Here is a 22,940-nt window from a genome sequence, read left to right as displayed (position 1 = left end):
TTCTGCAATGTTTCCTTACAAAAATCATGGCATTCCTCCTGACAAAAGAATATCCTCTATGGCTTAAACAATTTAGTTTTTAAAAATTGCCTGTTAAAGTCAGTAAATGACACGGATGTAGAGAAGTCCATCTTGTACTGACTAAGAAAGACGGGTGTTGAAAATGTTGGACACTGAGAAGTTAAAGTGAACACAATATAGGCTGAGGCACAGGATAATAAAGAAACTGATGTGTGGTGTTTACTGTGTGCTAGGCATCATTCTAAGCATCTGAATATATAAATTCATTCAGCCCCTATTATTATCTACATTTTATAGATTAGGAAACCAAGCCCAGAGAAATTAAGTAACTTGCTCGAAATGTCACAACTAGTAAGTGGTGGTTAGGATTTGAACTCCATCCAGCTGGCTCTAGAATCTGGGCTGTGACCCTCTACAACAGAACCTGCACTGCAGGTTCAGGAGGAGGGTGAGGAGGCAGCTGGGGGTTAGGTGTGGCACCACGAGGGAATGTGGGTCGTGGATACTATGTCCTGTTTACTTGTGCAGGAAGTCAGACCCCTGAGTCAGAGCTCATGCTGAGCTGCTTTGCTGCAACCATCATGGTGTGTGGGTGTCTAGGCCTGGCTACTCTGGAAGGAAAGGATTCCCATCATTCCTAAGGCCATGGTCCTGGAATCCAAGTCCCTGCTTAGACTGAGCTATCAGCAGGAGTTGAGCATTTTGGGGAGCATGAAATTTGGCCAGCCAGTCTTAGAAGAACACACGGAGCTCGTATATAGAGTTGAGGAGAGAATGAGACGTTAAAGCCAGGAAGCACCCATCCCAACGTCCAGGCGCCCTTTAAAGATTGGGCAGGATGGGCAGTGTCATTGGCCCCGGAAGGCTGCTTGGGTGGGGCCGTGTAGGAGTGTGACCTGGCCCGTGGGTTTGTGGAACCCTGTGCCAGTGGCTGAGGGCTTCGCCATCACTGGTATTCCCGGCCTCGCGCCTCCACCGCCCCCATGCATGCCACGGCGGGGAGCGACCTGACCACCGCGTCACGCCTCAAAGGGCGGAGTCCCACTATTAAAAGGGGCGAGAGGCCGCGGCGCCGGCCCCAGGACGCGACCCGGGCCACAGAGAGGGTCAGTACGTTCTGTCTATTGAGCCGACCGCGTTAGCGACGCCCTTGAGTGGCCGCCGGACACCATGCAGCTCCTGGTGAAAGTGCCGTCTCTCCCGGAGCGGAGCGAGCTGGACTGCAACATCTGCTACCGGCCCTTCAACCTCGGGGGCCGCGCGCCCCGCCGCCTGCCCGGGACGGCGCGCGCCCGCTGCGGCCACACGCTCTGCACGGCCTGCCTGCGCGAGCTGGCGGCGCGCGGCGACGGCGGCGGGGCGGCCGCGCGCGTGGTGCGCCTGCGCCGCGTCGTCACGTGCCCCTTCTGCCGCGCGCTCACCCCGCTCCCGCGCGGCGGCGTGACAGAAGTCGCCGTCGACCCGGATTTGTGGTCGCAGTTGGAGAAAAAAGCACTGGCCGACTGCGATCCGGATGAGGCGGGCGGCCGGGTCCGGGAGAGCGGCCGCGTCGAAGACGGGGAGGAGGCGAGCGAGAAGGGGGCGGGGCCCCGGAGCGCGGGCTGGCGCGCGTTCCGGCGGCTCTGGGACCGGGTGCTGGCGCCCGCGCGCCGCTGGCGGCGCCCGCTGCCTAGCAACGGTGAGCGGCCGACCCCCCGGGGGCTGCCGCGGCTGAGGCGTGGGAGGGAGCGCCCCGGAGGCATCTTCCAGCTGCCACTAACCCGCCTTCTTTTCCCCAGTGCTGTACTGTCCGGAGATCAAGGACTTTGCCCACATGACTCGCTGCACGCTGTGACGGAGGCACCCAGAAGCTACGGCAGAAGGAAGGTGGGAGCTGCATTCTCGGGGCGTGCATTAGTACAGGGGGGCTGATGCCAAGGCTACCCCCTCACAATCCGGATTGGCACTGATGAGGCAGTTAAGCCTAGGGCAGGAGGGAACGCCCTGGGAGGTTGTTGATACTGAGCTGGGGAAGCTCCTAGACATTCTCGCCCCCATCTACTGACTGTGCCAGTCTTACATATTCAGGATGGAGTGGCCCAGGGATGACAGAAACAAAGTCGACGTTTCCGTGGGAAGAAGACAGACTGTTTCCTTAGCTGTGACTTTGGCTTTTGTCCAGAGCAGCTCTGGTGTGTGGGAACAACGGGTCCCATTTTAGCAATTCTGTCAATGGCTTGAAAATTTTTTAAAAGATGGAATGGAGAAGAGGCTGATTTTTGTGTATGCTAATCTCATTTCTCTAGCATGCAAGAGCACTGAGAAAAATAAACCCTCTCCTCTCCCCCCTCGTTGCTGGTATGCCCACCGTCTCCCCCACATCCAGTCCTGTGCTCCTAAAATTGTTCAGATGCTTATGAGGCTAGGAGCCTTGCTTCATTTTGGAATTTCCCCTCAATCTGTTACGGCATGTATCAGAAAGTTCAAAGGGCATTTATCTGAGGCCCTATCAAGGATAGACAGGAGAGCCATTTGGTAAAAGCATCAATTTTTAGGCCTTTGATATCTGTGTTATCTGTAGTCACTGAGTAACCGTCACTATTGAAAAAAAGAGTTTCGCATTGTAAAATTTTACACTTGTGTCCCTTAATTGGACATCAACTACTGCATGCCATGGATTCTATTTCGAAATCCTATACATATCTTAAAATAGTACAATTACAGTTAAGGACTAGCAAAAATGTTAGGATTCCACTTCAGACTCACTGAATCAGAATGTGCATTTTAACAAGAATCCCAGGTGACGTGTGCATTGGTCCAGGTGTGACTTAGGCTATTACGATCTCTGAATGGACTATTTCAGACACAGTTGGTATAAATGAGAGTTGTAGTGAAGGTTCTGAGGTGTCATTATGTTGCTAAAGAAATCTAAAATTTTTGTGAGCAAGCTTATTGTTTCATTTTCCTCTGTATTAAAAAATGTGAACTTAGAAAGTATAAGCTCAGTTTCTGCAACCGTATTTTGGCATTTTCCTGTTCTTGAGTCTCATCTCAGCTTAATGTTGCCTCTTTTATACCTTTCTTAGCATTCTACCTCCAATAGCCCCTCCCTTCACCAGTACTCTTGCAATTTCACTGTTTTTTTCTGGTATGTGTTTCATTGGTGTCCCTCAAAAGAATGTACGCTCATAAGAGCGGTGTCTGACATGTCTGTTTTATCTTCCAGGGCCAATGGCAGTGTTAATGTATAGTATTTATTCAATAAATGTTTGTTGTATTTATCTTTTATTTTTTAATATGATAGCCTCAAAAGCTGTTTTATTTCTCTCAACCTTTGAGAAGCTCTGGTAGTGAACAATACATGTCAAGGAAGTGTCTGGCAATTCAGATTTCTGACAGGCTATGCAGGTGTTGTCACCCCTCCCTCCGCCCAACTCCTTAATAAAAGGGTGTCTCTGTATACTTGGAAATGAACCTTTGGAGCTGTAGTGACCTCTACTGACTCTTAGGGGAACTAAGCAACTTCAAAGTGGAAAGTTCAAAAGGATGAACGGAAGGTACTTGTGAATCCTAGCACACTCTTCCCATTAAGCTCTGTCCAGTAAGCCCTGCTCTCTCTCTGATCTCAGCCTGAGGCCCAGCTAGGTATCCTACTGCTCACCCTCCATCTCTACTGAGTTCATCACATCAGCATTGGTTGGAAATAAAATGAGAAAAAGGAAAAGTCAGAAGATTTAAAAATGGGGAGAAATGTAAAATTTTTGTGAGCATAGCTAATTGTTTCATTTTCCTCTATGTTGGGTGAGGGACAAAATAACAGGGAAGAGAGAAAGATGGATAATATGAAATGGCAGAAAGCAACACCCTTTCTTATCTCTCCCCCCAACCAAAGAACTCCCCCACTCAAAAACAACAGAGCACACAGAAAGGAAAGTATAATTTATATGTACAACCAATAAACCTGATACAGAAGAGGGGATTGGGACAGGCCAGGAGTGGGTGTGAAAAGACTGGGAAGGGGGCAGCAAGAAAGTGAAGGGGCAGCGAAGAGCAAGTGGGGGGTTCGCCATGCAAACTGCCACTCTCCCCGGCCCCTCCTGGGGAGGAGGATGTGACCAAGTCTCCCCAGCCTGCCCTCCACTGTTCTGCTCTGGTCCCAAAGGCAAAGTAGACCTGTGACTAGACTCCCTGTCTGGCCCACTCAATTTTAGTCTTATATTCAGGCCTTCAGGAGGGAGGGTACAAGTCCTTCAAGAACCTGAGCCCCTGAACTAGATCCTCCCCCCATGTCTGGCCTGTTGTGTTCTTTCCCACCCTTTTTAGGTTACCTGCATCCCTAGGATAGATTGGAGGGGGCTCCTCTTTGGCTTGAGGGAGTATCACCCAACCATTACTCTTTGTAGAGGTGGTCCTTGGTCCCTGGGGGGCTGGGGTGGTGGTGGTGGGGGGGAGATTTCCAACACAAGATGCCGGTACGCAGGAGGTAAATGAGCCAGTGAACAGTGCCTTTATTCTCAGGCTGAACAGCAATTGACTCCCTCCCTTGTAACTGCTCCACCCTCCATCTGGGGAGAAGTAGGGGAAGGAAACATGCAGCCACCCCTCCTCTTCCTTTCCTCCCTCCCAAGGCTCATTGTCATCCCTCTCTAAAGTTGCCCTCCTCTCTTCAAAGCTCTTTTCCCCACCAAAGTTTCTAAAGGCCAGGCCAGCTAATTCCCCACTTCTGTAGGAGGTGGGGTTTGTATTGCAGGTATAAAGACTGGGGAGGTTCCACCTCTTGCCTCCCCACAACCATTTATTGGGAAGCTGTGTGTGTTTGGCAGTGGGGGATAAAGGTACTTGGAAGACCCTGCTAACCACCTCCCACCCCGACCTCTTCTCACCAGCACAGTCTTCAAAGCGTGGTGGGAAAGGTACGTGGGAATGGAGAAAGACAAAGGGCCCTTCTTGAAGAGAGGAGTTGTAGAGAGGGGTAAAGGGGCTTCTAGCCCAGTGGTGGCCCAAGGTTTGGGGAAGGTGGAGGATTGGCAGCAGGCACCGGAGCCTGAGCTGGGGGTCGGCCTCGGGGGCGGGGCCTGGGCGAAGGGCAGGCCTGGGATCCAGTCAGTCGTCTATACAGATCACCTCCCCGGCTCGAGACTCCTTCCGATCCAGCCCGTCTGACACCAATGCCCCCACCATTTCCTTCTCCTTCTTCACCAGCACTGGAGGGCCGTTGGTGGCGGCTGTTTGGGAAGGGAGTAAGGATGGATCATCAATCCCTACTTCACTCCCAAACACTGCTTCCTGACAACAGAATGCTCTTAACTTCCAGATCACCTAATGCCAGGGTAGGGGAAGGAAGACCAAGACGAACCCCTCTGTCACAGGATTCCCCCCTGTGCAACATGATAGAACACATGTCCCAACTCTCAGTGTATCCCCACCCCTTTCTGATTTCATCCTCTTTCCCTGAAGTAACCCAGATGGAGGAGGATCAGACAGAAGCTACCAAGTCACAGAACCACTAAAACCCTGGATGAGGTTTTCGACAATGGGAATAGAAGAGGCTCTAAGAAAGGGATGGGAAGAACAAAACCCAGAACAACTCCACTCCGTAAAATGCTGGCTACTTCCAAGGAAATAAGATGGGCTGGAACAGTGAAAGGGTAGCTAAGTAGGGAGAAAGCTTGGAAAAGGAACGGGAGAGGCAGCGAGCAGGAAGTGACCAGCTGACCTGTGATGAAGGACCCTGCCGGCATCTGGCTGTAATTGGCGCCTGCGGCGGCCAGGGCCCCTACGGGGGCGGCGCTGAAGGCTGCCCCGTACCCCGGAGGTGTGGCGTAGGGACCCGGGGGAAAGGCCTGGAATAGAAAGCAAGTCAAAGTTAGATGCTCTAGTCTTTGAGAGGAAAGGAGCTATAAGGGAGACATTATGGGCTAACGTCCAGTACTACCAAGTAGCATAACATACAAGCAGGGAGACTCAGGGTGATGAGAGTATTCGAGCAAGTTGTTTTCCACACTGTACAGGATTTTGATAGAAGTGTTTATATGTGTACAGGAGAAGTTCCAACAGGGAAAACTGGAGTTAGGGGGAAAGAGGGTTACCGGTGTGGGGTGAGGCTCCGTGCCCTTGCTGGCCAGCCGGCTGAGGATGCTGCGCTCGGACATCTGAAGGCGGGCTGCGATGGGGGGTATTCGGGACAGCGTGGCTGGCAGGCGGGTCACGTCCGCCTTCATGTCGCTCAGCAACTCCTCCAGCTGGTTCAGAACTGGGGCCCGGGCCACGGAGAAAGAAGGGCAAGAGAAAGACAGGGAAAGGGAGAGATGGAGCCAGGAAGAGACGAGGAGTCAGATGGACAGATACAGTCAGAAAAAGAAAGGACACAGATGTCAAAGAACCAAAGACCAAGAAAATGACAGAAGTAGACAGCAGAAAAGAAAGCGACTCAGGGGGAAAAAAGTGTCAGGTACAGAGGCAGAGAGACCAGATTAGCACAGAGACAGATGGACAGAAGGAAGAAAGGAAAAGGGAATATGGAGAAAAGGGAGACGGGGAGGACATTGGAAGACATGGGGGCGGGGAGTTGTCAGAACATCCCATACTGGAAGAGTGAGGTTTGGGGGTTGGGGATGATGGGGAGGAAATAGTTAGGAGGTGTGGGAGGTGGTTAAGTGGTGTCAAAGATTAAAGGAATCAAGATTTTAGTATCTAAAGGGGGAGGGAACTTAAAAGGGTCAGCATTACAGATTCAAGGTATCAGAACAGAAATCAAAGGGGTCAGGAGTCAGTTACCACACCAGGGAGGATTAGATGGTTTGGAATTGAATCAATTATTATCAAGGTGAAAGGATTTGGGAGGAAGGGTTGAAGGTCAAGGGAAGTTTCATGGGGTAGGGTCAAAGGGTAGGATGGTGGTCGTGTCTGCCTCAAGAGGTGAGTGATATATGAGGGAAAGTGATTTGTGGGGTCAGGGTTAAGGATCTTTGTGGACTACACGTAGCCCAAGACCCTGGAGTGGAAACTTAAGCAGTATGGCAGGTGTGGGGGTCAGTGAAGGGCTACCCTGTGGAGACATGGCATAGTCTCATGGAGTTGGGGGGATGGTCCCTATATTAGGTATTGATGCAATTAGACACAGACGAGGGCTGGCTACAAAAATTCTAGAGGCTAAAGAACCAAGGGGGTGCCAGGTGGGTTGGGAGTGGGGTTACAGGTCAAAGGGGGTGGTTCAGAGGGTAAAGGGGTCAAAGGGGTGGGAAGATTTTGAGGGGTGCGGGGTGAAGACTTACGCAGCGTTGTGGGCCCTCCCCCGCGCGGGGCCGCCGCGGCCCTTACCCTTGTGCAGGACGGCGTTGGCCGGCTTGTTCCCCGCCAGCGACTCCTTGGAGAGGTGCTGGTGGCTCTCGGCCAGGCACTCGGCCTCGGCGAAGCGGGCGTGGAGGGCCATGGCGGGGTGCGCCGGCTCCTGCGATAGGTTCAGGTAGGCCGCCCGCCGCAGCTGCTCCTCGATCACCAGCGCCTGCTCCAGGAGCTGAGGACATGGTAGATGTGAATGCAGGGACCAGCCAGGGTGGACACAAGCAAGTGGATGGGGAGACCAGAAGCAGCTCTGGAACCCCACACTGCGTACATTGCAGGTCCACAGCACCCTCAGCTCCACACCAATAATGCTGTGACCCCAGCATTAACCCCCAACCAGACGACAATTCCAAACACAAATTCACACTCTTGTCTTTGGCGTCAACCGAAGTGTCAGTTGATCACACCCCCCACTCAAGTTGTTATGATTCCCTAGATTCCAAGCGGATCTGCTCCCACTTCTGACCCAAAGCCCTCTTCAACCCTGTCCTTTTCCGCCCTTACCCTCACCTTGAATCTCCGGGCCAGGAACTTATTTTTCATCTCCAGAAAGTTCCCTTTATTGGCTTCAGTTTTAAATGGCTCATTGATAATGGCAAACTGAGCATCATTCTGGATGTCCTGCCACCGTGCGTAACCATGGCTGCCAATGAAGGGGACCATCAAGGAATTTAACAGGGATAAAAGGGATGAGCTGAACTATCAACACTTCTTCCCTTAAAAAAAAAAATCATTAATTTAAAAATTTTTGAATAATTCCTTTTGGCCCAATCTCTCCAAAAGCAGGCACAATTCCTCATCCCTGGGTGTGCATATGTCTCTGTAGTTCCCCTCTCTCTAGGTTCAGAGAAACTCCCCCCGCCCCTGGCATTTGTATCAAAGGATACAGAACAATCCCAGCCAGAAGCCAATAGTCATGTCTTCGGTGCCAGATCTCATTGAGTTTCCCCGAGGAAATAGCTGCCCGTTCCTCATTCTGCCACAGTGTGTGAAGCTCTGAAAAGAGGATGGAAGACAGATCAGGTATCAGGAGTTTGTGAACCACACCCAGCTCAACTGATAGGTACAGATGAGGTAACTTAATAGTGGTAGAGCACTAAGGGCTTGTTAAGAAAAACAAATAAACGTTAGGTTAGGAATAAAATTAATTATAAATAATGTTCCAGTTAGGCTTAGGAATGAAGGTGAAATTAAAGACAGCTTTGGAACCAGGAGAACACTTCAGAGATAGCATGCACCATATCACCAGGAGCTACTTGGAATTAAAGGCAGCAGGAAGTCTCAGGCAAAATGAGAAACTCCATGAGATGAACAAATCCCAGTGGGGAGCAGGTGGCAGTGACACCTCCCCAACGCACACCTGTGAAACCACCGTCTGCGATATTGAACATGAACCGCGGTTTCTCTGCCTTCTCCTCCCGTCGCCCATTGGGCCGTGGCTCATCTCGAGGAGGCCCAGGTCGAAGCTCCCGGTCCCCCTTTACATCTTCTGCTAGGACAGACAGGGCAGAGCTCACACCTCAGAACAGTGTTCAGTCCCAGTGCCGGGTCCCAAGACTACTCCCTGTACTGCACTGGCCCTTGGAGCAGCTACCCACCCATGACCCAGGCATTTGGTCCCCCAGATGCCACCTCCCCTGATTCCCTCGGGGACTCGGGTGTCCAGTCCTTCCACCCATTACCTCTCTTGCCCAAATCCCCTGTTTCCCCCTCCGGCCTCTCCCTGTGTTCCTGTCCATCCAACGGCTTCTCCTCCCCCCTCTCTCCTGGCGTCGAATCTGTGGCTGTGGGAGGGGGTAGGGGATAGGAAGGGGAGATGTCACCCTCATTCTCTGACCTCAGAAGAGGGAACCCCCAAAGTCTAAGTCCATCACCACCCCCCCTAAGATCATGTACCCACCTGACTTCTCTCTGTCCCCCCGGTACCCAGGTTCGGGTTCCATCTCTCCAGGTACCCCTGGCACCTCATCCTCTAAAGGAGTCTTCCTCGGCTCCAGCCGCTCCCCTAGCGACGGGGCTGGGCTGGGGGCATCAGTCTGGGGAAGGACAATGACAGCGGGTTAGGATGAAGCAGAGGGTTCCCAGCACTCAGCCTCCAAGACGACCCCTTTACTCCCTCCCCTCAGCGGGAGCCAGGTAGCCACACACCTCTGTCTCCATCTTCTCCCCAATTTTGCTATTCTTTTCTGGCTTCTCCTCCTGGTTTTCTGCTTCATCCTTCTCAAAAGGTGTCCTTATACCATCCCCTTTCTCACTTGGAGCTGGAGTAGCTGCAGGGGAAGAAAAAGTGAGAAGGCAGAAATCCCCCCACTCTGACACCATTCCTTTTACATCTGCCAGACAGCACCCCTTTCTCTCCTGTCATCCCAACCCGATTACCAGGTTTAGAGGTGCAAGGACTGTTTGTAGCAGAAGCCTCAGGGGTGGTGGGAGATGTTTTGGTAGGAGAGGAGGCTCTGGAGGAACGTTTGGAGTCAGCACTGGGGTCAGGCATCAGCTCAGGCATCGACCAGCGCCCATTGATATGCTCAAACTCCTGTACCTGAAGTGAGCAGGGAGGTTATAGGGATCAGCTCCTGAACTGGGCACACAGGAAGCTCCAGTCCCCTCTGTCTCATCTTACACCAGCCTGAGTCAGGAACTCAGGGACGCAAAGTAAAGGAAGCACAGGGCTTAAATAATGCCCAGCCTGACTCTCTGGATGAAAGGAAGACTAATACCTTCTTCTTGACGAGGGACATGACTCCAATCCGGGTCAACACTTGTTGGCGACTCAGTCCCTCCCGAGGGACCCCATCAGCAAAGGTTTCAGAGCCATCTGCCCCAGGCTCACAGAGATGGCGCATGAACAAAGATACATAGGCCCTAAGGAGCATTAGGAGATGGGGGACAGGTGGGTTAGGAGAGCCTTAGAAGGGACACAGGGAAGTGGCGGGGAGGGCATGGGGTTACTGAACCCCCAAACCCTAAACTACCCGAGTGCCTCCAGGGTTCTTTCCCTGGGCCTCTCCATATCACCACTGCTAGTTCTCCGAATCTTAACTCCCCTCTCCCCCTTTCCCCATGTACTTCCAAGGTCTCCTTAGCCTGGGGACTTTGTTCCTAGGCTCCATCAGTCAGCTCTTCATCCTTTCCACCAGCTCCCCTGCCAGGTTATCACAGTCAAATAAATGTGAGGCAAAGACAGGCCAGGGGAGGCTCCTTTCTTAACCGCCTCTCCTAAAGGGGAGAGAGCCTAGCCTCTCTACTCTCGGCTCGTCTGAGGGGAGGTGGAGCAGGCTGAGTCCACCCCCCAGGAAACCGAGCCAGGAAACATGGCTGGGAGCATGATGATCAGTTGAGTAAGATCACATCATATGGTAGCCAAGAGGAAGAAAGTAACACCCAAAGCTCTTACTCGCATATCCAATTCAGCCACGTATCACCCACACTCACTTGAACTCCTTTTCAGTCTTGCCCCTCAGGTCCCGCACCAGCCACTGAGTGGTGAAGGCGTCCTGGGGCGGCATCCCCCAGCGCATCACTGCATTGAGGAAAGCCTTCCGCTGGCGGGTGTTGAATCCCAATACCTGTGGACAGAGTGGGCAATGACAATCCACAAGGGACACTTCTTGTTCTTTCTACCCTCAATGACTCAGCCTGTTTCCAACCCCCTGAACACCACTTTCTCCATAGTGAACACCATGGCCAGTGTCTGGCTCTCACCTCAATGTTGCCCCCAACTCGAGCCAGCAGTGGAGGCAGGGGCTTGTCCTTTTCATTCCGGAGCTGCCTCTTTGACTGTCGACGCCCTGGGTGGGGGGCGGGGGTATGACCCCAGTTAGTAGGTCTACCACCTCCTCCACCCCTCTATCCTTCCCAGCACCTCATTCCAACATGACACAGGACACAGGGAAGGCTTGTGTCACATCTGAGGCTCTTCTTAATTTTTTCCAAGTACTTTCAGAACTACTAACCCAGTAGGTCTAAAAGAACCAAGTCATATTAAAAAACTGGTAGCAGATAATTGATAACAGCAAGATTACTGGTAGGAACAGGAAATGACATAAGCTTTCTTGATCTAGGAAGCTAAGCCTGCATGGTTATATACTCCAAATTTGAATGGTGGAAGGATTATAGATATTTCTCCCTAACTGCTTATAAGCCATCTTTAGTCATTCTGCAGAAAAGCAATGATTTATATAAAAACAGTGAACTTAAAGGACACTGCGAAGTAAATGGGAAAAGCTGTTGGTAGAAAATCAGGAAAACAGATGCCACCTTCGGGACGCTCATCAAAGTCTTCATCTTCCTCTTCTGAACCCACTGAGTACTCTGACTGGTTATCTGTGAGGGAAAGGGCTCATCAGTCAGTGATAGCTCCCTGGATAAGCCCTCCTAGGGCCCTCCTGTTCCCCTCAGAGATGTCTGTAGCTTCACTCTGGCCTTCACCCCACCTGCCCCGCCCCGACCCAAGAATGATGGCTGACTGCCTATAGTCTGATTTTTAGGTCATTTATCATGAATTATGTCCTCTCTCCACCCACTACCCACCGTGTCTCTCAATGACTCCTTAATCCATTCTAAGCAAGGACCCTTGGGTGTTCCCAGATGGCCCCTGCAACCACCAGATATCTTAGGTCACCTGCAAACCTACCTGGTCTCCAACCTTCCTAATCTTTCACTTTAGCAGGAAAGGGTCTGACCCCCACACATCCCTAAGCCCCTCTTCTGTACTCTCGCCTTCTTGGTTCCTGCATGGGGGCAGTTCTCACCTTGGTCCTCCTGGGCAGCATCATTGTAGTTAACTTGCTTTCGAACCCGCTTGCCCTTGCCAAGGTTCCTAGCTAAGTCTTCCTGCTGTTGTTCATAGTGATGCCTCAGCAGCTTCTCCCAGTAGTCAGGGTCCACATTCTCCTCTTGTTTGATAATCTCACGTTCGATTTCCTCAATCTGAAGAACAGAAGAATGAATGCTGGGAGGAGTGAGCACTGATGGCCTCCCTCTTCCCCAGTCCTTCCATCACACAAAATCCTAACACTCTTGCCTCAGCACCATCCAGTCTCACTGCCCTAGAATGCCTCAACTCTGTAAATGTTCTGGACACTGTGTGAATTCTTTATCTCTTACCTGTAATATACATCTTCTCCTTGTTAGTTCCTGCTTTTCTAAACCTTTCCTCTACTGCCCTCTGTGCCCTTCCTGCTCTGACTCGGAAGGTACCCTTCTGTGTTTATTGCCATTTTCTGTGCCTACGTCTTTCTCCAAAGGCTGGTGTCACCCATTAGACAAAGAAGTTGTTTGAGGTCTACTACTGCTCTTTCTGGGCACTGTGATGAGAGATGAATTAAGAAACAAGAGTAAAGAGGGGTCTACCTACTTTGACAACCAGTAACTACCCAGATAGACACCGTCTGGGCCCCAGCATCTCACCTTGTCTTCTTCCCGCACCACATACTGTGCCACCTTGAAGGAGCTGAGATACTCATTCATGTTCTGTACATCAGTGTCCTCAGTTGCATCCTGGTTCCGGTCTAACAGCCGAGCAATGGCCTCATTGTCATAGTGAATCACACTGCTGTCCTCCTCCTTGTTCTCCCCTAGTGGAAACAGGGAGCAAGAGGACTCTGAGTTCTAACCAGAACCTTGGGCAGAACTTTAAAGGGCAGAGGAAAACCTTCTTTTTAACAGGAACTCTAAAAGAAAAGGCCCTTTCCCTGGTAGTCCATGTAGAGATCTGTTGCTGCTTTCAACCCAGAAATAAAGAGACCCACTTTCCTCCAAGAACAGAAAAGTTTTTCTTTAGGGGGTTTCCAAAGAGAAGTGTTCCTGGGAGATAGGTGCCTGCTTTCAGGGAGCTAGAGAAAAGGTTCTTACCCTCGTTTTCATCCTTAAACAACTCCTCAGTGCCAAATTTGAGAATGTCATCCAGCTCCTGCTTGGACATGGAGCCTGCCTTGGAGCCCAGACCGGGCCGTACCACCAGATGTGTCAGCATCATCTTTCTCTTGGCCACTTGTGTAATTCGCTCTTCCACTGACGCTCGAGTCACAAAGCGGTATATCATCACTTTGTTGGCCTGGCCGATTCTATGAGCACGGCTGAAGGCCTGCAGGATGGGGGAAAGTGGGGATGGGCCAGGGTAGTGGCAGGGTAGATGCCACCTCCACGCTTGGAAAAGAAGGCTGGCAAGGAAGGGTTTTCTACCCACAAAGAGGCCTATTTTAAGTCTAGAACATGACACCCTTGTCTCCATAAACTCATGTCTCTTTGATTAACAGTGCAGGTACTCCAGAAGGTGAATACCCACCTGGATGTCATTATGAGGGTTCCAGTCAGAATCAAAGATGATGACGGTGTCAGCAGTAGCTAGATTGATGCCCAGGCCTCCCGCTCGGGTGGATAGGAGAAAGCAGAATTGTTGGGCCCCAGGAGCTAGAAGGTAAGAATTAGCACATCAGTCTTTTCTTGTACCCAACAGTTCTGTCCACCTGCTCCTCGATGTTCCCTGACTGCAAACCACCATGCCCCCAACTCAAAAGCCCACATAGCTAATATCCACCCAGGCTAGCCCCCATCTCATCCAGGGACCCAGGTACAGATTTTTACAGGCTTCCCCCCACACAACAGGGACTGAGGTCTTCTTCCTCTCTCACCATTGAACCTATCGATGGCTTCCTGCCTCAGAGCACCGGTAATGCCACCATCAATGCGTTCATACTTGTAGCCTTCATAGTCTAAGAAATCCTCTAGCAAGTCTAACATTTTAGTCATCTAGAGCAAGAGAAAAGGAAGGAGTCTAGAGTGATGAGCAATGGGATGGGGCCTATCTTTTCCCTCCTATCTCTCTCTACCTTTTTAATCTTCTATTCCCTCCTCCCTGTCTCATGCTCCCCACTGCTGGTCCCTCCTCCGCTAGCTCCTCCTCAGTCCACATTCTTGTTATACTCTATTGATTTAAAATCATTTTCCCTATGAGGGTAAGGTAGAGGTTCTTCTCTGACACCCTGATTTCAGGGAAATCAATGAACCCCCTGAAAATCTGTACAGAATTGTATAATTACACGTGCAGTTTTCTAGAGAGTGGACCCACAGATTTTATCAAATTTCCAAAAGGTCTGTGCTCTTCCCTGTTCCCAATAAGGTTAAGAAACAGTAGCAGTTCCAGAGACTGCCTTGAGGAGGCAGATGGCTCACCCTTCTCCCCATCTGACTTAAACTGGACTATAACTTCTAATATCCATAATTAAGAACAGGTATCAGAGGCCAGGATGAACCAGCTATACCAGAAATTCATAAGGATGTAATCTTTTAGTCTCTTATACCAGGGCAGCCTCAGGAGGAGAAGGCAAGGGATCAGACCACAAGTGCACATGAGCTAGGGGCTGGATCACCTGTGAGAAGATGAGCACTCTGTGTCCTTGCTCCTTCAGTTTCCGCAACATCTTCTGCAGCAGCATAAGTTTCCCAGATGCCTTAATAAGTGCCCCACCCTCATAAGCCCCACTGGGGAGTTTTGGGGACTCCTGAAAAGGGAGAAAGAGGGAAGAGAGGATCAGGACACATGCCCTCAGATACTTACTGTGCCTACAAAGCTGGAAGCCCAAATCTAGCCCCCACACCTCTAAAATTACTACTTCTCTCAGAAATCCAGTCCCTGGTCTCCCTGCCTGATTGCACCCATTTTCAGAGAGTCAAGCATCTAATTAGCTCCCAGTTCTTTGTACCTACCATAGCAGCCACAGGAAAGAGGTATGGATGGTTGCAGCACTTCTTAAGATCCATCATGATGTTAAGCAGCGACACTTGGTTCCCACCACCTCGTGAATTCAAGGCCTCAAAATTTCGAGTAAGGATGTACTTGTAGTATTTTCTAAAGGCCAGGGCAGGGGCATAGAAGAGATACAGTGACAGAATTATATAATAAAGAATTATAATTTTGCCCTTGATGGCCAACTCTTGGAAAGTTGCCCCCAAATCCCCAACCCCTAGTCCAGGTAGTCCTCCTTGCTTCTTACTTCTGCATGGGGCTCAGCTCCACTCGAACTATGAGCTCTGTCTTGGCTGGCATGTTTTTAAAGACATCAGCCTTAAGCCTCCGCAGCATATGTGGCCCCAGCAAATCATGCAGTTTCTTAATCTGGTCCTCTTTGGATATGTCAGCAAACTCCTCCAGGAAGCCTTCCAGGTTGCTAGTGGCCAGGAGGTAAGAAAATGAGCAGGCTGTCAGGTTCTTTGCTCTTGACCTCAGACTCTATTTTTCACTCCAGATTAATCCTGCGTTCATGTATTTTCTTAGATACTCTCATCCCCACCTCTCATCTTGGCAGACTATACTCAGTAAACCACTTACTTAAACCTCTCTGGGGTAAGGAAGTTCAGTAGATGGAAGAGCTCCTCCAGATTATTCTGCAATGGAGTCCCTGTCAGCAGCAACTTGTGATCTATCTTGTAGCCATTGAGGACCCTAAAAAACTAGAAAATGGGACAAGGAAAGGTAGGAGAGAGGGCCCCATCAGTGGCAAGTGGTTAGATCCCAGTATTAACTTGTCCTGCCTTGATCTCCCATTCCCTTCAGGATCACAGGCCTCAAATCCCTAGCCCTCCCCGTTCCAACCTGGACTTGTCCTAGAGGTTCCCAGGAACACTGCCTCCCAAACTGCAGAAAGTCTCCAGAACTACGTTTTTGGACCAGGGCAAGTAGGAATCCACACCCTCAAGTTTCTGAGGTCTGGGTATTTCACTCACCTTGGATTGGTTGTTCTTGAGCCGATGGGCCTCATCCACCACAAGGCAGGCCCAGCGGATGGAGCCAAGTGCTGCCTGATCGATGGTGATCAGCTCATACGATGTCAGGAGAACATGGAATTTCACCTGTGCCTCCCTCTGCCAACACAACCACTGCCCATTTGACTGATACCCAACAGCAAGCACCTAGACCTCCAGCCCCCATTCTTTATCCACATAGCCTGTCCTGACCATATCTCTAAAGGGAGCCAGTTATCCTGTCCAACTTTGATTCCATGAAGGGATTACTCAATGTCCCCCAACTTCCATCACATGTCCAGTATGGACTGATCCATGCATGCCCTTGGCAGTACTTGCCACATCTCCAGGACTGGAGAGTAGAGGTTAGGGGACAGATGAAGGGAAGGAGAGACATAAAGCTGAGTGGGGAAAAAAAGGAACTGAAACCCTCCTTGAGACAAAGAAATGACAGATTTGAAGGTTTTAGAGGATGTGACGGAGAGGCACTTACCTTCATCTTAAAAGCTTTCTTGCCACCTTTGATGGCATTGTCCTCGAAGGAAAATTCATTCTCACGAATGATGGCCCGGCTGTCCTTGTCACCCGTGTACGTAACCACATAGAACTTGGGTGCCCACATCTGAAACTCCCGCTCCCAGTTAATGATAGTAGAGAGTGGGGCACTGACCAGGAAAGGACCCTTTGTGTGGCCCTGGAAGTCAAGGGTAGGGGGACTATTAGTCTAGGCTCACGAATGTAAATGCCCACCCTTTGCCTACCACAACCCTCCCCCAACCCCCTGCCCTCATCATCCACTCCCATCCAGGCTGTCCCCTCCAGAATCTAGCACCTCTTTATAGAGTGAGTAGAGGAAGACAATGGTTTGTATGGTCTTGCCCAGTCCCATCTCATCAGCCAGAATGGTGTCCGTGCCCTGGGCCCACGAGAAGCGTAGCCAGTTCAGCCCTTCCAGCTGATACATGTGCAAGGTGCCTCCAGTGGCTGTGATAAACCTTGGCTGAGTCTCGTATTTCACTGTAGGCTGTGGAGTCAAGAAGTCAGAGAGCTCAAGGGGAAAGTCAGCTGCTCCTCTGGTCTTGGTCTCCTTCCCCCTCCCTGGTATTGATACAAAGTTTAATTACAAACTTAAATTTGGTCCAAACTTATAAAAGTTCTAGTCTGTAGTCCTCCCCCTCATTCCTTAAAACAATATGCTGGAGCACCATGGGGAAGGAAAACTGGCAGGGGAGCCCAGTGTGCCACTGCCTCTTGTGCGTCTCTTGCTCCTATGCCAACATTTCTTGCCACTCTTGGGGTGCAGCTGAATACTGAAAGAAGAGCTACTATTCAAAAAGGCTGTTGAAACTCTGGTAAGTTCTATTAATATTCCCCCAGGAAATCTCAATCACCATGCTCCAGACACAGGAGAAAGGCCAAGTGAGAGAACTTACATCGTTAGTAGGAGAACTGGGAGGCCCATCACCCTGAAGCTCCTTCTTCTTCTTCTTATACTTGCGGGGCTGAGCGGGATCCTCTCCCATAATTAATTCTCTGGGAAGAGTAAATTTGAGTAAGGTCTGATCCTTGGAACACCTCTTCCTCTTTTCTGAACGCACTCCAGACCTACCTCCCACTTTCCAAAACCTAGATTAATTATCTCACATTTCCTTTTTTCCAAGCGCTTTACCTTCACCCCTTAGATTTCACCTAGAAAGCCAATCTCCCTCCCTGAATATCCTCTTCCCCACTACCCAGGCTAGATCTTCTTTCTGGTCATCACACTGCCTCTTCATCAACCCCAACCCAAGTAATCCATGCCAGGCTTCCACTGCCCTAAATTCTAGACGGGGTCCGTCCCTCTAACCCACACCCTGGCTCCCTCACCGGTGTCTCCAGTAGCTTTGCTTATGGTCTTCATATTCAGGGATGTTCATTTCATCTTCCTCCCAGGTGGACTGGTCATATGGCAAGTCCCTCCATTTCACCAGATAGTGGTAATTCCCCTTTTTATCCATACTTTGAGAAGGGAGGCCAAGAGGAGAAGAGGAGATTATAAATAATAAATAATGGGGATTATAAAGAGAAAGAAGTCCTAATGAACTCAATTTTCAGCCAACACACAAATTTTGTCACCTAATCCTCAGTGGAGGACTACTGGAAGGGAGTTCAGAATTGGCTGAAGTTCTAGCCTAACTTTTTCAGGACGGCATCCTAAGAATCAATATCCCTGGGCTTCAATGTCATTTGTTCCTCTAGTCAGTATTTACTAAGCATCTATTATGTTCCAGGCACTCATGTTTCGGTAGTAAACAAAACAATCTCATTCTCATGGAGCTTATATTCTACCAGGGAGGACAGTAATGAAATAGAAAAATAAATGTATAGCATAATGTTAGGTTGTGATAAGTAGCCTGAAAAGAACATACTAGAAACTTTGGTTTTAAGGAATCATTCTTTTTTCTTTTATTTTACTTTCATGACCTCATCCCCAAAATCATGTGTCATTTCTTATACTCTTAGCAGTTAGAAGAAAGCAAAAAAGGCAAGTACTGGGCTGGACATTCCTCCCACTTTCTCTCACACCCCATAAAGGAAACAAAGACAGAAGGGCTGGAGCTGTAGAAAGCATTAACCAGGTTAGATCAATTACCTGGTTAATCAGCAAATATTAACATGGGACCATAGCCACATGCCAGGGGGGCCTTCCCATGGAGCAAAGATTTACCTGTGGTTGATGATACGGTGGACAGTCATCCACTCTGGCTTGATGCCGAAACGATAGTACTTCTCCTCCATCTCTGCATAGTGTGGATCTTTCACCTTGCGCTTGTCACTCTTCCCATCATCCTCACCAGAGCCATAGTCCAGGGGTGGGGGCTCATCCATGTCATTCTTCCTTTGGTAGTTTCGATACATTACCAAGTGGAAGATTTCCAGCTGATGGGGCATAGAAAAAGGGTGAAGCGATAGTCCCAACATTCAGAGGACAAAAGAGGAATAGGAAAAGGCCAGTGGCAGAGGAAAAGGCAAGGGGGAAAAAAAAGAGCTGTGAAAGGCTGGATGAGACACAGTAAGTTGTCTTAGAAAGTAGTTTGGAAAACAAGGGAAGCACAGATGGAAACTAAGGTAGTAGGTAAGGTATGAACACTAGAGGACCGAAATGAGAGAAAACCAGAGGTATGGAAGACCAGAGACTAGGGGGTAAGTAAGAATGGATTCACAGAAGAGGGAAAAGAGAGGTCCTTATACCTGAAGCTCCTTGGCCCAGGAGCAGTGCCAGTAGGACAGTCCTACCCACTTGACAAAGAACTCTCTCTCTGATCTGCCTTGAAGAGGTCGAGGGGGTGGGGCATCTGTATTTCCATCGGCCTGTTGAGGGGCTGGAACTGCCACAGGTGGCTCCCCCCACCGCCAATGTAGGATCTTCTGTACACGGCCTTTCAGCACAGGGCACTTTGGAATTGACACACACAAGGAAAGAAAAAAGCCCATGACTGAGCAGAAGGATAAGGGTTCTCTAAGAGAATCAAAGGCTAAGTGTGGGGGAGCAGGGAGAAGAAAAACTGGACATTTGGATCCCAGAGGTAGAGGAAAGAGTTCGGGCTGACAGTAAACACTGAGAGATGAGTACACTCACTGTGCATCGGGGACACAGCCATTCACCGTTGGGGATGTCAGGCAGGGGTGGGTTCAGACAATGAATGTGGTAGGAGGAGATGCAAGCATCACAGCACAGGAGCTCCCCACCATCCTTGCACACGCGGCAGTATTCCATGTGGTCATCCTCTTCCTCCTTCTCCCCTTCTTCTTCTCCCTCCTCTTCGTATTCTTCCTCTTCTTCCTTGGCCTCCCACTGAACCCCCTCCTTCTCCTGGGAGACCAAGGACAGACACAGAGACAATAAAGAGTGAGACTGGAAGGCAGAAGAAAAGACAGGACACCTAAATCCTACAAGTGCAGAGAAGTCTTGTGGAGACTGAGGAACAAGACACCTCCGTTTCCAAAACTATTGGTTTGAGGGGGCAAATGGATGGGCAAGAGGAACAAAGCAGGATTCTAAACACTGAAATATCTGAGAAGCCCAGGCATCTGGGGGTAGGAAGAGGACAAGTGAAACCAAGGAGGAAACTGGCAGGTAAATAGGTCCCTGAGGGCCTTAAGATGCTGGTACCAGGTACTCACACAGTGGGGGCAGCTCCATTTGCCCTCAGGAGCCCGGTCAAGCTCAGGATCAAGGCAGACGAGGTGGTAGGCACGAGGGCAGGTGTCGCACAGAATAATTTCCCCACCCTGCTGGCACACCTCACAGTAATCCTGGTGATCCGTCTCGTAGCCATCAACCTCCTCCTCCCCGGCCACTGCAGGACAGCCCAGGACTGTCATATACCCCAATGGAGGCAAAGGGAACAGAAAGAAAGACAGAGAGAGACAGAGAGACAGAGATGGGGGAGGGGAGAAAAAGAAAGGTTGAATAAAGAAGTCAAAATTGGAAATAAGACAGACAATGAAGGAACAAAAGGAAAGTAGACTACAGGATCACACACAGCTAAAACCCCTTACCCTTCTTCTTCTTCCTTCCTGGTCGGCCTCTCTTTAGTTTCTTGACGCGGACAGGGCCATCAGGCCGGCCTGAGGCACTGTGGACACTGCCACTGTCCAGGTCTGACTCTTCAGCCTCTGGTTCAGGGCCCTCGTCACTCTGCAAAACATACTGCCCATAGCCCCGTGGCTGTCAGGGAGGCTAACTTGATTCCAATCCCCTCCCCAAACCTTTGCTTCTGCTCCAGTTTCCCTCATGGACCCCTGTGTCTGGACTCCAGTCCTTGACATGCCCCACTTCAAGGTGCTGTGAACAGGGAAGGGCCACTCACCGAACCTCCCTTCTTTCTCTTGCCACCCAACAGCCCTAGTTTGATTTTAAGTGGTGCCATCTTCTTTCCCCGAAGCTTCTTGCGCCCATCAGGCACTCGGGGGCTCTTACTCCGCCTCTTATGGCCTGGACCTGAATGAGGAGTGGAAAAAAAAGCAGAGGTCATGACATCCTGCTAACATGGAAGTCACAGAGGTCTCTGGAGTCCTCTCTGTGGGCTATGGTTTCACCGAGACGCCTTCCTGGAAAGCATTTTCCCTGCAACAATCAGGGCTGAGAAGACAAAAAAGTTCTAGACTATAATTTGAGAACATGTAGTTTGGAGGGTGGGATGACAGTTGTTGGAAGAAGAGGTTTTCATACCTTTGCCCTCTTTGGTTTTGGCTCTTCGGATGGGTGGGGGCTGGATATCAGCAGCAGGGGGTGGTGGAAGGGCAGGGGGTCCGGAAGGGGGTATGGGGGTAGCCGATGAGACAGCAGCTGACACCTGCTCAGCTACAGCTGCAGCCGCTGCTGCTGCTGCTGCTGCCACAGCAGCTGCTGACCCCTTGAAGGGATTGTTGGCGCTGAACTCTCTCCATTTGGCCCCAAGGATGGTCATCATCTTAGACATTGGGATCTTAGGATTCTTCTTAGCAATTAGGGGCCTGTAAATATAGAAGCAGAAGACTCAGACCCTTCACAGATGGCCTGGGAATACTGCCATTTCCCCTCATCAATTAAGTCTATGCACAAGCTGGGATTCCTGGGTGGTGAAAATATGTCCTATCAAGAATAACATCCATTTAAAAATAAATTAATTTTTAAAAAAGGTTTAAATAATAAAAAGTATAAAAACAGAAAAAAGCAAAATAAAATTTAAATGCATAGAAGATAAAAAAGGGATAAAGGGCCTCCCCGGTGGTGCAGCGGTTGAGCGCTGGGTTGCGAAGCTGCCCGCAGCCTCTGCGGGTTCGTTCCCCGGCTGCTCCCCGGCCACCAGAGGAGGGTCCCACATGGCGCGCAGACCTCTCCTGCAGCCCGCCGCTCCCCTCAGCAGTGTACTTCGGTCTTTCTGCCTGCTCTGCTCCCTGCTCTGGCTCTGGTGAATTCTCTCACCCTCCTGCGCTTCTGACTGTACCCAGTGCTTGTATAAACAAACAAACAAACAAATAAATAAATAAATCTTAAAAAAAAAAAAAAGGGATAAAACCAATAAAAGGGATAACATGAATAAAAAGGTTTTACTTTTTTTTTAGATTTATTTTCATTTATTTATACATACAAGAAGTGGGGTGCAGGCCAGAGGTGTGGGGAGAGGATTCACCAGAGACAGAGAGGGGAGCAGAACAGGCAGATCTACTGAAGTACACTGCTGAGGGGAGCAGTGGGCGAGATAGGAGAAGTCTGCTGTGCCATATGGGTTAGCACCCTGGCCGGGGATTGAACTCATGCTGCAGTGGTTGGCAAGAGCTTGATAGTGCTGAGACTTAACCCCTTGCACCACCAGAGAGGCCCAAAAAACATTTTGAGTGCTATTTCAGTGTATAAAATACTTTCACATATATCTTATTTTTATCCTCACAAAATACTATGTGTTGCTTTTATTCTCTGCGTTTTTCTAGTAAGTTCCACAGATCCTAATGAATGGTCCCATCAGGTGGAGTCTCATGGGTTATGCTGGTTCTGCTCTATGTGGGGTATTAAGCTTTTATGAGGACATGGGTGACCACAGTGCTAGTGAAAGTATAGTCTTTAGCAGGGAGGTAGGTGAGATAAACAGTACTACTGACAGCCTGGAACACTCCCTGGGAACCAGGCACTGCCTAGGCCGGGCTTTCCATTCATTATTCCATCTAATTCCCACAAGGGGGAACATACTATGATTATTCCTATTTTACAGATGAGGAAATCGAATATTAAAGACATACCTTGTTCAAGATGGTAACAGGACCTGAACTTCAGCAAGATGCCTCCAGAGCACTGGACTGCTACTATTCCCCAAAGGGCACTTCCGCTA

General features: G+C 50.0%; 2 protein-coding genes and 1 non-coding gene across 13 annotated transcripts in view; 1 reads left to right on the top strand and 2 right to left on the bottom strand.

Annotated features, from left to right (window-relative positions):
• The first annotated feature begins 1,191 nt into the window (after positions 1-1,191).
• On the top strand, positions 1,192-13,631 carry RNF227 (ring finger protein 227). 2 transcript variants are annotated; one of them, XM_037494153.2, is made up of 3 exons: positions 1,192-1,699; positions 1,800-1,887; positions 13,605-13,631. In XM_037494153.2, exons 1-2 carry the CDS (start codon positions 1,192-1,194, stop codon positions 1,853-1,855), a joined length of 564 nt encoding a protein of 187 aa, XP_037350050.1. In that variant the 3' UTR covers positions 1,856-1,887; positions 13,605-13,631. The 2 variants fall into 2 exon arrangements, with proteins under 2 accessions (XP_037350050.1, XP_037350049.1); XM_037494152.2 differs by lacking the exon at positions 13,605-13,631 and having other exon boundaries at positions 1,800-3,694.
• Positions 3,925-22,940, bottom strand: part of CHD3 (chromodomain helicase DNA binding protein 3) — a 25,284-nt gene continuing 6,268 nt past the window's right edge. For 2 of the 10 annotated variants that reach the window (XM_037494147.2, XM_037494148.2), the window contains exons 5-40: positions 21,305-21,588; positions 20,943-21,073; positions 20,632-20,782; positions 20,254-20,447; positions 19,709-19,942; positions 19,321-19,524; positions 18,797-19,008; positions 17,956-18,087; positions 17,523-17,622; positions 16,922-17,113; positions 16,583-16,783; positions 16,072-16,209; positions 15,677-15,798; positions 15,342-15,515; positions 15,055-15,196; positions 14,718-14,849; positions 13,980-14,097; positions 13,634-13,758; positions 13,201-13,432; positions 12,757-12,923; positions 12,099-12,276; positions 11,605-11,670; positions 11,050-11,135; positions 10,780-10,913; positions 10,065-10,209; positions 9,724-9,886; positions 9,493-9,614; positions 9,245-9,380; positions 9,027-9,128; positions 8,705-8,833; positions 8,232-8,340; positions 7,855-7,987; positions 7,321-7,516; positions 6,090-6,253; positions 5,717-5,843; positions 3,925-5,225 (exon numbers count right to left, since the gene is read on the bottom strand). In XM_037494147.2, the coding sequence (XP_037350044.1) occupies positions 5,104-5,225; positions 5,717-5,843; positions 6,090-6,253; positions 7,321-7,516; positions 7,855-7,987; positions 8,232-8,340; positions 8,705-8,833; positions 9,027-9,128; positions 9,245-9,380; positions 9,493-9,614; positions 9,724-9,886; positions 10,065-10,209; positions 10,780-10,913; positions 11,050-11,135; positions 11,605-11,670; positions 12,099-12,276; positions 12,757-12,923; positions 13,201-13,432; positions 13,634-13,758; positions 13,980-14,097; positions 14,718-14,849; positions 15,055-15,196; positions 15,342-15,515; positions 15,677-15,798; positions 16,072-16,209; positions 16,583-16,783; positions 16,922-17,113; positions 17,523-17,622; positions 17,956-18,087; positions 18,797-19,008; positions 19,321-19,524; positions 19,709-19,942; positions 20,254-20,447; positions 20,632-20,782; positions 20,943-21,073; positions 21,305-21,588 (5,497 nt within the window). In that variant the 3' untranslated portion in view covers positions 3,925-5,103. Of the gene's footprint in view, positions 5,226-5,716; positions 5,844-6,089; positions 6,254-7,320; positions 7,517-7,854; positions 7,988-8,231; positions 8,341-8,704; positions 8,837-9,026; positions 9,129-9,244; positions 9,381-9,492; positions 9,615-9,723; positions 9,887-10,064; positions 10,210-10,779; positions 10,914-11,049; positions 11,136-11,604; positions 11,671-12,098; positions 12,277-12,756; positions 12,924-13,200; positions 13,433-13,633; positions 13,759-13,979; positions 14,098-14,717; positions 14,850-15,054; positions 15,197-15,341; positions 15,516-15,676; positions 15,799-16,071; positions 16,210-16,582; positions 16,784-16,921; positions 17,114-17,522; positions 17,623-17,955; positions 18,088-18,796; positions 19,009-19,320; positions 19,525-19,708; positions 19,943-20,253; positions 20,448-20,631; positions 20,783-20,942; positions 21,074-21,304; positions 21,589-22,940 lie in introns of all 10 variants that reach the window. The other 8 variants (XM_054689518.1, XM_054689519.1, XM_054689521.1 and 5 more) reach the window with 5 other exon arrangements.
• LOC119233184 (small Cajal body-specific RNA 21) lies at positions 10,513-10,652 on the bottom strand. Its single transcript, XR_005122334.1, has one exon. It is a non-coding gene; the product is annotated as a small Cajal body-specific RNA 21 (non-coding RNA).

The sequence above is a fragment of the Talpa occidentalis genome, unplaced genomic scaffold (genome assembly GCF_014898055.3).
Source record: "Talpa occidentalis isolate TD23 unplaced genomic scaffold, MPIMG_talOcc4v2.1 talOcc4.7, whole genome shotgun sequence".
NCBI lineage: Eukaryota > Metazoa > Chordata > Mammalia > Eulipotyphla > Talpidae > Talpa > Talpa occidentalis.
The sequence above is the reverse complement of the archived record's forward strand: the minus strand, read 5'-3'. Positions and strand labels throughout refer to the sequence as shown.

Bases quoted from the DNA above. Each gene is read 5' to 3' on its own strand.
- RNF227 (XM_037494153.2), top strand. From the start codon at position 1,192: ATGCAGCTCCTGGTGAAAGTGCCGTCTCTCCCGGAGCGGAGCGAGCTG. The intron at 1,700-1,799 runs GTGAGCGGCCGA...TCTTTTCCCCAG, and splicing joins GCGCCCGCTGCCTAGCAACG to TGCTGTACTGTCCGGAGATC.